Consider the following 12,060-nt stretch of genomic DNA (forward strand, 5'->3'; position numbering starts at 1 on the left):
CACACTGCAATTGTTCATGCTAAATTGTATGTTTATCTTATTGATAAAAAGCATAAAATGGTTCACTTTGTATTTAGGTTCCTGAAGTTAGTTCTACTTCATTTAACACTGGTTTATTGTTCATTTTAATGAATTGAGATTTTTTTTTTTTCAAGAAATGTAAAAGTTAATCCAATTTACCCAATAAAGTGGAACAGCCAGTAATACAAACAGTATTCATTGTTTTCCTAACATTTTTGAAGTGCTAATGTTCAAAGGGGATTAAAGGATCTTTGTTGTTATTTTTCATTTATGTTTCAAAATGAAATGTCCTAGAAATACTGAACTCTTGCCAACCTCTTATGTTGCTGGCGAAGAAGAGAAGATAATCTTTTTTCTTTCTGTGCATAAACAGATTTAAGAAGAATAACTGCTGGATTTTTGGGAATGGCTGCTGCAGTCCTCCTATGTGGATGTATAGTGGCAGCAGTGAGTTTCTTTTGGGAAGAGAGCCTTACACAGCATGTGGCTGGACTGCTTTTTCTCATGACAGGTAAACTATACAGATTAAATAAAAGGCTATGGACATCTTTGGGGCATTTTTTGTTACTGCATTCTAGTTATATTGGAATACAAATAATTTTTCCAATTGGTAATTAAACCTTTGTCTTCTACAGTTTTCAGCTTGACTGCATTTTCAGGATGTTCCTTTTCCTTCTTAGGCCTCTTTCACACAACGTTGTTTTTTTCCCATTTATGGGCCGTTTTTTGCGGTCCATATACGGAACCATTAATTTCAATGGTTCCGCAAAAAAAAACTGAATGTACTCCATATGCATTCCGTTTCCGTATTTCCTTTCCTTTGAAAGATAGAACATGTCCTATCATTGCCCGAAAATCATGTTCCGTGGCTCCATTCAAGTCAATAGGTCTACAAAAAAAAACGGAACACATACAGAAACGCATCCATATGTCTTCCGTATCCGTTCCGTTTTTGCGGAACCATCTAGTGAAAATTTTATGCCCAGCCCAATTTTTTCTATGTAATTACTGTATATGCCATACGGAAAAACGGAACAGAAACGGAAACACAACGGAAACAAAAAATGGAACAATGGATCCGTGAAAAACGGACCGCAAAACACAAAAAAATCCATATGGTCGAGTGAAAGAGGCCTTAGTGAAACCCATTAGACAGCTGCTGTGACAGCTTGATTTGTAGCCCATATCTCTAACACTGATTTAAGCCATATGTTTATCAGTTTGATATGACTTTAGCTGAAATACGGGTCTAAAGCCTCTTTCAAACGTCAGTGTATTTTGGAGTCCGCAAAACACGGATCTGCAAAAAATTTTTAAAATTAATAAAGAAGGATGACATTAGTTTTTTTTGCGGATCTATTGTAACAACAATGCCTGTCCTTGTCCGCAAAATGGTCAAAAATAGGGCATGTCCTTTTTTTTGCAAAACGGACTTGCAGATATATTGATACGGAATGCACACTGAGCCATTTCCGTTTTTTTTCCCGTCCCCATTGAAATTAATGGTTCCACATACGGACTGCAAAAAAACCTAAACAGACAAGGGCAAAAAATGCATTTGTGTACATGAGCCCTAAGGGACAGTTCTGCACCTGTTCTGTGTTTAGAGCCACACCTGGTTTTGGCTCACAATCACTGACCAAAACACTGACATGTGAATTAGGCATAAGGGCTACAGAATACTCTCTGAGGAGTTTCACTGAGAAGAAAGCGGAACAATCTGCAGCTGCAGTAAAACTGAAAGCTGTAAAAGACAAACTGTTGAACATTATTAATAAAGACTAATTAGAGAATGTTTTTAAACCATGATAAGTAGAAAGCAATAATAAGAAAATGACACAAAAGTGTCCCTAGACCTTAAATTCAACAGACTTGATTTTCTAAGATGTAGCATTTTCCGATTGCAATTTAGAGCATGCAATTGAAATGTTTTTTATTAGACATATTAAAATTAGTGTGCTAAAAAGCTATAAGAATACAGTACCAAGCGCCACATAGAGTAGTACTTTTAAGATTGCAAAAGCCAGGGTGAAAGAGCAGAATTTGAGAATGGACTCTCACCTTGTGTTGTGACAAAGCACAATATCCGTTGGGTGTAACCCATCACAGAGGAATTCTGGACGCCAAGTCAGTGATACAGTGATACATCTGAAGAGGGGGGTTTCCTCAAAATGTGTGATTATTTTGATCAGTAAAGAAACTTCTGAATCACTTTTGGCCTGCTGCTGTGCCTTCTTTTGCCTGACTGGCGGTTGTCAACAGCCTGCCTCTCGCCATCATATATTATAGTTGACCATAAACATTAGACCAAACTCATCCAAACATCCATAATTTAATGGGAAATTCTCAAGCTATCTAAAGTCTATGGGGGCTTGATGACCCTTGGCCACTGCATGTCAAGGCAAACAAGGGTTTGCATGTTGGATTCAAATTCTTTTTTCCTACTGAAGAAAGATAAGCCAGTACGCTCCATCCCTGTACAGCCTGTGCGTCAAACCCACTCCCCTGAGACTTCAGGGCCAGGTGTGAATATGTTTTTACTGCCTGGCCTGTCAGTCTTAGCAGTGTGGGTGCGACAAAGCAGACAGGGACTGGAACCCATGGGTTCAGTGGCACCATTCTAATTGCACCCAGGGGCTCATTTACATATCATAAAAGATCATTATTCTATACATTGGACCCATGTAAATAAATGTGGCTAAATGGATTGCATTCAGCAGACATGAGCACATCTCGCATGTTAGGTGGATTAAAGGTCATAAATCTGGTGACAAGCTCTTTAAAGACATTGTAGCATGATTAAAAGATAATCCACTGACCACAGACAAAGTACTTGGCTATTTCCAGCAGTCCCATATAGAATGAATAGAGTAGCAAGGAGCATGATCTACCTGACATTTCATCAGGAAGGAGTAACAGGACCTCTATTCTTGAGATTAGTAGGGGGTTCCAGAGGTCAGGCGCCCACCAAGTTTTGTGTGCTTCTAAAGCCTCTTTATCCTTAAAGGGGTTGTTCTGGATTTTTTTTTATACTTGCCCCCTAGCCAGCAGTATCTGTGGAGAAATCTATGCTCCTCTCCACTCCAAGTCCATGACTCTCTTCGGTGGTCTGGGTCCCATCTGTCAACTTTCACACAAATGGGGACACGTGTGTTGCTGCAACCAATGACTGGTCTTAGCAGTGATGTGCTCCCAATCAGCACATGACCTAGAAGTGATGTACCACTTACGGATGGCTAGAACTTTTGTCTAACTTTATACCAACTATTAGCTTAGTTTGCAAGAGAATTTAGTGCCATAATATAGGTGACATTTTGGTTAACTAAAAAATAAAATGGCTGCACACCATTATACATACAAACAGTAGAGAAATGGGGGTCATTCTAAATAAAAGTGGTACAATACCGACTATAAATGAGTTAATGGAAGCTCTTTGCGCACATATATGCTCAAACATGTGTCGGCCCATCTACCAGGCGTAAAGGTGGCTTCCGCAGATGGGTCCCTAACACTAAATATACTGCCTCTCTTTGGACTTACTTAAGCCTACAATATTCAGGGCAGTGTAGAGACCAGCTACATACGTACTCTGCTCAGAAGTCCCAGGTAGATGGGCGTGTTCAGTCTAAAAGAGGCGCTACCCTCAATATATACCACAAGAGAAGGTTCTAGTCTAAATTCTCTTGTGGTATATATTGAGGGTAGCGCCTCTTTTAGACTGAACACGCCCATCTACCTGGGACTTCTGAGCAGAGTACGTATGTAGCTGGTCTCTACACTGCCCTGAATATTGTAGGCTTAAGTAAGTCCAAAGAGAGGCAGTATATTTAGTGTTAGGGACCCATCTGCGGAAGCCACCTTGACGCCTGGTAGAAGGGCCCAACACATGTTTGAGCAAATATGTGCACTAAGAGCTTCCATTAACTCATTTATAGTCGGTATTGTACAACTTTTATTTAGAATGACCCCCATTTCTTAGCTCTACTGTTTGTATGTATAATGGTGTGCAGCCATTTTGTTTTTTATAATTATGTTTGCTTCATGGATATGCACCTGTGATTCTGAAGGTTCTAGTCTAAATTCTCTTGTGGTATTTTGGTTAACTAAGTCACAACCCATTCTTGGTAGGCCATGCCTCTTTGCGTGGTGCTGTGGATTTTTCTAAAACTAATTGCACCAAAAATGTGCCAAATAACTCAAAGTATGGTGCATTTTATAATAAGATCTAATCACATAAGTAAATGTGGCCATTACATTTTTTTAATTGCAGCATATTACAACCACAGATTTAGGGAACATGTAAGCATGTTCTTCATATGACATTAATATCATTATTAAAATCTACTAGTACATTCTGTAATGAAAGACCAGATCATATATCGATCTGGTAATATTTTTCTAGGCATTTTTTTATGTTCTAAAATTTAGTATATAAAATGAAACATTAATCCAGGAATTCATAATAATTTCTATAAAATGTAATTATTTACAGCAGGAATAAAACCTTTTGAATGATTTCTTACTAATTTCTTATATTTATTTCATTTGTTTTCTTTTTCAGGAATCTTTTGTACAATTTCTTTGTGTACATATGCAGCAAGTGTCGCTTATGATCTAAACCGCCTGCCAAAATTTATTTATGGGCTTCCAAGTGATGTGGAACATGGATACAGCTGGTCTTTGTTTTGTGCATGGTGCAGTTTGGGCTTCATAGTAGCAGCTGGATGTCTGTGCACTGCATACCCTTTTATCAGCAGGACCAAGATTTTGCATCTTAAGTTTGCCAGAGACTCTTGTGTATGACTGTGAGAGATGCAAGGTTAATGACTTTTGTTTCCATCTACAAGACATTGTGTGCACTACAAGACTGGCTAAGCGTGATCTGTACGTATCAACAGAATATCGTGTTTAAAGCACAAGTTCCATATCCTTAAAGGACTGCAAAAATAGTGTCTTGTTATGTGAAATGCATATGTATGATGACCCAAGACACCATTGTTCCACTGTTGGATCTTGCCCTTAAACCTGCTTGATCACCTCTGCAGATCAGTCATTAGAATGTCAAACAATTATGTTAAATTGAGATGGATTTATTAAATACAACTCGGTTTCTTGGGGGGGAAAAAAAACAAAAGCAAGGAAATACATTGCAATCAGGTTCCTTGAGAGTCTATTATTTATGCAGAATTTTTACTAATGTCTAACAAATGTGTCAAGAACATTGCATAGTTCAGAAGAGTGAAATTCATCATCCTGTTTTTGTTTCCAGATTTTTACCTTGTTGTCGTTTATAAAAAATAGAAATCAGTCCTGTTAAAGCAAACTTCTAGATCAAAAGATATGTTCTTCATATCACGCTTAAAAAATTTCACCTCCAAACTGTGTTAAAAGTCATTTCAGCTCCAGAATTGCATCACATCAAATATGATTTTTATTAAGCAATGTCAATCCTATTGTGTCATAGAAAAGTACAGTGGCCTAAATGAATTAAGACCTAGCACATATTAATGATTGCATATTTTGCCACTGTGCAGTTTTGAAAGGCCCTTTAGAACATTACATCTGATATCAGTATTATATATTTTGGGTGCTATGGGTATGTTCAGATGAAGTGGCAAGTCCTATGACATATAGGGAATTTTGTGGCTCTGCAGATCCAAACTATGTTCTAAAATGTGCGCAGATGTCATCTGCATGTGAATCAGGTTTGGTAAATCCCAATTCACGTTTATTGTACTATATATGCACTATGTTGCATATTATTTGTGCAAAAAAAGTACACAGCATCTGAATATACTCCAAAGTTCCTTATTTGTACAAAACAACCCCTTATTTCCAGCCTAAGATTATAAAGAAGCCCAACGTTATATTTTCAGGTAAAACTCAAAACTGTAATTCCAGTGCAGAAGAGATCAATGTTAGTTTGTGATTTGATTTGAACTATAAAGCACTACATGAACTTAGGAACCTTTATGGATTCCAATTATAAGTGAACGGCACAATGGACTTCCTGCATTATACAAACGCACAGTAAGATCACTCTGTTAAATAAACAATTTTCTTGATAAAATTGTGCACTCTTTTTTTTGTTCAAACTTTGTTCTATATAATTTTTTTTTTATATGTACAGCTCCTTAAAAAGGATTCATACACCTTGAACTTTTACACATATTTTCACATTACACCCGCAAACCTAAATGTATTTTACTTGGATTTTATGTAATAGACCAACACAAAGTAGCAAGTATGTGTGAAGGTAAAGAAATACATGGTTTTCAAAAATTTTAATAAATACAAATCTGAAAATTGTGGCATGCATTTGTATTCAACCCCCTGTACTCTGATACCCCTGTGTAATTTATTCTCAGTATAACTACAGCTGTTCTGTGAAGGCCTCAGAGGTCTATTAATAAATGTTAGTGATACAAACAGAATCATGAAAACCAAGGAGCACAAAAGACAGGTCAGGGATAAAGTTGTGGAGAAGTGTAAAGAAAAAAAAATATCCCAAGCTCTGAACATCTTACAGAGCACTGTTCAATCCATCCTTCAATCCATCATCTGAAAATAGTGGATAGCCAAGACATGGCTGTCCACCAAAACTGACAGCCCAGGCAAGGAGATCCCCAATTAGAAAAGCAGCCAAGAGGCCCATGGTCATTCTGTAGGAGCTGCAGATATCCACAGCTGAGGTGGGAGAATCTGTCCACAGGACAACTATTAGTTGCGTACTACACAAATCTGGCCTTTATAGAAGAGTGGCAAGAAGAAAGACATTTTTGAAAGCAAGCCATAAGAAGTCCTGTTTGCAACAAGCCATGAAGGGGACACAACAAACATGTGGAAGAAGGTGCTCTGGTCAGATGAGATCAAAGTTGAACATTTTGGCCTAAATGCAAACCGTTATGTGTAGCAGAAAACTAACACTGCACATCACACTGAACAGACCATCCCCACTGTGAAACATGGTGGCAGCAGCATCAACACAGGGCAATCCTGGAGGAAAACCTGTTAGACATTGAAAAACACTTGAGACTGGGGTGGAGGTTCACCTTCCAGCAGGACATCCTCCCTAAACATACAGCCAGAGCTGCAATGGAACATTTTAGATCAAAGCATATTCATGTATTAGAATGGCTCTGTAAAGTCCAGACCTAAATCCTAATGTGAATCTATAGCAAGACTTGAAAATTGCAGTTCACAGATGCTTTCCATCTAATCTGACTGAGTTTGAGCTATTTTACATAGAAGAATTTTAGCCTCTAGATATGCAAAGCTTGTAGAGACATACCCCAAAAGACTTGCAGTGTAAGGTGGTCCACAAAGTATTGAGGGGGGTTGAATAAAATGCACACCACAGTTTCCAGATTTTTATTAACAATTTTGAAAACCATGTATAATTTTCTTTTCACACATACTTGCTACTTAGTGTTGGTCTATCACATAAAACCCAATAAAATACATTTGAGTTTGTGGGTGTAAATTGCAATCCATCAGCAGTGGCCGTGCTTGCACAATATAGGAAAAAGCACTAGCCTATGTGCGCTCCCATGGTCCGGGCCACCAGAGAGGCTGACGCTTTTTCCTATAGTGTGCAAGCACGACCAAAGACATATTGCAGGGTGGTCTATAACCATGGAAACGAGCAGTGTATAATGTGATGGAAAAATGAATCCAGCCAGCAAAGGAGGCAATATGGACAATCAGAATACATTAGTAAGTGGCTCATATCTTTCTCTACATGATAAATTACATTTGTCATGAGACAATCCCTTTAAGTCTGGACTTTGACTAGGCCACGCCAAATTCTTCATTTAGTTTTTTTTCAGACATTCAGAAGTGGACTTGCTGGTGTGCTTCGGATCATTGTCCTACTGCAGAATCCAAGTAGACTTGAGCTTAAAGCCGCTGTCACCAAGATCAAACCTATTAAACCAGATATACTGCCTAGTAGGGCTCATCATGCTAATTAAAACGTCTAATATTAGGTGTATTTCTGGCGCAGACTGTGTTGCAAAGCTCATTTGCGTTGCAATCTGCGACTTTTCCCTGCTCACGCCAGGTCTAAAAAAGGGGGTGTGGTGTTGGAGAACAGGCTGACCCGTCTCATTCATCATTTTCTACGCCTGTTTTAGGCATAGAAAATGGTCTAAATCAATGCCAGCAAGGGAGCTGGCATAGATTTAGAAGCGGTGGTGGATCCACCGAAGTAATGTAAAGGCTGGTGCCTATACATAACTTTGGCGGACCTTATTAAGACCGATGTCTAAAACGCCTTACTAAATTACCCCCTATACCTCTCTTTTGTCTGTATGCTAAACAGCTACAGATACAGAGTTTTTTTCATATACAAATGAGCAATTGGAGCACCAGGAGGAGGGGCTAGATCATTTGAGCACAGCTTTTTAACGACCCCCTTCCCCCCCATCACATTTAATTATTTGGGGGAGGGGCAATTATTTTTTCACATAGGGCCAGGTGGTTTGGCATAACTTTTCCCCCTGAATAATTAAACTACGATTTAAAAACTGCTTTTTGTATTTACTCAGGTTAGGCTACTTTCACACTAGCGGCACGGACCTCCGGCAGGCTGTTCTGTCGGGTTAACAGCCTGTCGGATCCGTCCTACCGCTATTGAACGTGTGCCCCCGGACTGCCGCTCCGTCCCCATAGACTATAATGGGGGCTGAGTTCCGGCGGAAGCACGGCGAGAGGCTGCCGGAATAAAACTACGACATGTCCGACATTTATTCTGGCAGCCTCTCGCCGGGCCTCCGCCCCCATTATAGTCAATGGGGACGGAGCGGCAATCCGAGGGCACACGTTCACTAGCGGCAGGACGGACCCGACAGGCTGTTCACCTGACGGAACAGCCTGCTGGAGGTCCGTGCCGCTAGTGTGAAAGTTACCTTTATCTGATATTCAATGTCTGATATTCTAATTTGCTTGATAATCTGAAACATTTAAGCGCTACAAAAGTACAAAAACAAAAGAAATCTGTAAGGGGGCAATACTTTTACACAGCACTGTATGTCTGCAAAATGCAGACCAAATAAAATGTGGGGACCACAAAACGGATAATGGTCATGTTCACGGGGCCTAAATTTTAATATGAGACAAAACAGGACCAAGGGAATGGAAGAAGAACTGTTATTTGTTTGTGCATTTTCTGTGTTTAATGTTCTTTATTTAGAACGCATAAATGAGCAGGAGAAAACCTCTTAGAGGCTCCAGCTTTAAAATCTGCAGTTGGGTTGTGAATTATCACCATAAGTTTTTTTAGAAGGTTACAATAGCAGAGTTTTATTCACTAACCCTGCTGAAAAACAAACATAGGGGGTCATTTATTAACCTGAAATATGCCTATATTAAGCGTAGAAAAAGGTCTAAATGTAAAACAATTCGGAAGCGGTCTTACATTCAGGCCCCTTGCAGACGAGCGTGAGCGGATTAGGTCCGGATGCGTTCAGTGAAAACGGAGCGATTTCACAAGAAAGTTCATTCAGTTTTGTCTGTGATCGCGTTCAGTTTTTATCACGCGGGTGCAATGCAATTTAATGCGTTTTGCACGCGCGTGATAAAAAAATGAATGTTTACAAACAACGCATTTTCACGCAGCCCCATTCACTTTTTTGGGGCCAGTGTTTCAAAATCGCTGAATATAGAACATGCTGCGATTTTCACGCAGCGCACAAGTGATGCGAGAAAACCAACGCTCAAGTAATGAATGGGTCCGGATTCCATGCGGGCGCAATGCGTTCCCATCACGCATTGCACCCATGCGAATACTCGCTCGTGTGAAAGGGGCCTTAGAACTGGCACTGGATGTGCAACAGGTATGGAGAGGCCTGCATCTCTTCAGAAATTCAGCAGAACCACCGCCAGCTTAGGGCTTTATTAACACCGGCGTCTAAAATGCTGGTCTTAATAACTATGCCCCATAGTTATGAACAGAATTGCTTCCAGTGGTGTAGCTCGTCCCTAAAGGACACTTTACACATATAGAATAGCCTTCTATTGTCACATCAAGTTAGCGCAGCGTTACCACAGAATGAGGCAATATTTTAGCTAAATATGCTGTATAAAGGATGTATTAGACATCTCAATCATGTAGGCGATTGTCGGGAGGGAAGCGTTCCCTCCTGGCAAGCACCTGCTCGCTAGCGGAGGAGACTGCTGCCATTACATTTGCAGATGTTGCATTTGGGTCTTTCCAAATCCAACATCTCTCAAGTGCAACTCTTAAGTGCACATACTGAATTATACCAGAATGTAATATTATGGATATGGAATCCACTTTGTCATCACTGCCTACTGACCATCACCCAATTCTCTCCTCTCCAGGAATGTCTTCACTGAAGCTCACTGCTGCACCCAGCTTTTCCACAGTCTGATATTGTCCACCCCTCTCATCTTTCCTTTTAAATCCTGGTATGTCTTCACTGAAGCTCACTGCTGCACCCAGCTTTTCCACAGTCTGATATTGTCCACCCCTCTCATCTTTCCTTCTAAATCCTGGTATGTCTTCACTGAACTTTAGGGTCTCTTTCCCTGCTGGATTTATTGAGTATTTGTTTACATTGACTATTTCACCCCTGTATCTGGTCCTCCCTTGATTAGGCCAAATGTAGCCCCCTCCCCTCTTGGTCACACCTGATTGAACACTGAGTGGTATAAATCTAAGTTTCTAGGTATTCCAGACCTTGGTCTTTCCAAATACAACATCTCTCAAGTGCAACTCTTAAGTGCATATACTGAATTTTACCAGAATGTGACCAGAAGGGGGCCACAGGTGATTACATACATAGTTACTGCAAACAATGTTTCATTTTTTCATCTTACTCTTTCCACTTTTCCACAACTATTCATCTCTCCCTCCATCTTACCTTTTAATCTAACAGCTAGCACAAACCGGTTTGCCAACATAAAACAATTCCTTCCCAAACACACACAGATACCGCCTGCCCTCTCTTATTCTCACCTATTAACACTTACTTTCTCTGCTTCTCCTTATTGCTGGTGATATCTCTCGAAATTCAGGCCCCCCTCAGCAAATCCCCACTATCACCTCCATGTCCCACTACAAATCTACTTCTAAAAATTTCTGCAACCCCTTAAACCTAATAACCATTCCTCTGACCCCTGTTCCTTTGGTTCCTCTTGCAGGAGCATTATGGAATGCACGCTCTGTCTGTAACAAACTGTCCTACATTCATGAACTTTTCATCTCTCAGAAACTTTCCTTTCTGGGTCTCACAGAAACATGGCTGACACCCTCTGACACCTCCTCCCCTGCTGCACTCTCATATAGTGGATTTCAGTTCACCCCCCCCCCCCCCCGCCCCGGCTGCAAACATGGTGGAGGAGTTGGTCTTCTATCAGACACCTGCTCCTACAGCCCAACTCCCCTGCCATATAGAAAATGTTTGTCCAGCTCACTTGTTCGGCGTGTGATATCCTGTGTGCCCAGAGTCAGACCAGCAAGTTCCTGGATATGCAGGCAAAATGAAATGAAAAAGACGATTCCGGCACTGTATTTTCTTCCCATAAAATCTTCCTCTTTATTGTATCACAGTATAAGTATGCCGACAGTATCACAAACTAGCAGTTGTTTACGCGTTTCGGAGACCTTCTCCTTAGTCGTAACAATGTGATCTGAGGGTTTGAAAAATTTATAGACCCATGTACCCTCCCCCATCTAGTGGGTGGTGGTAGCAGGACGTCATAACTAAATCAACCAAGAGACTAACACCTGTGGTATCATTCTCACTAAACACATTAGTTAAAAATAGCCCCACACGATGCGCTCCGCACTACCCTGCGCTTGGACTGTGCATATCACTATGGCTAAAAATCCTTTGCATATCAAGGGAGCAAGCACAACCACAAGGTGTGAGGAAACGCATCATGTGAATAAGGCATATACAAAGTATCAATAATAAATAAAAATAAATGTAAATGTAACCTGTAGAAAACTCTACATGCGAAATGGGGGAGATGGATTATAACACGGCCACAATCTCCTAGTTGTTATAGTGT

The 12,060-nt window shown here is 40.2% G+C and overlaps 1 protein-coding gene across 1 annotated transcript in view; it reads left to right on the forward strand.

The window, feature by feature from the left end:
* TMEM178A (transmembrane protein 178A) overlaps positions 1-6,091 on the forward strand; it is a 185,581-nt gene extending 179,490 nt beyond the window's left edge. Inside the window, exons 3-4 of the mRNA XM_040429608.1 lie at positions 395-532; positions 4,583-6,091. Coding sequence (XP_040285542.1) covers positions 395-532; positions 4,583-4,824 — 380 coding nt within the window. The 3' untranslated portion in view covers positions 4,825-6,091. The remainder of the gene's footprint in view (positions 1-394; positions 533-4,582) is intronic.
* Positions 6,092-12,060: the final 5,969 nt, after the last annotated feature.

Source organism: Bufo bufo, chromosome 4, assembly GCF_905171765.1.
Source record: "Bufo bufo chromosome 4, aBufBuf1.1, whole genome shotgun sequence".
NCBI classification, from domain to species: domain Eukaryota; kingdom Metazoa; phylum Chordata; class Amphibia; order Anura; family Bufonidae; genus Bufo; species Bufo bufo.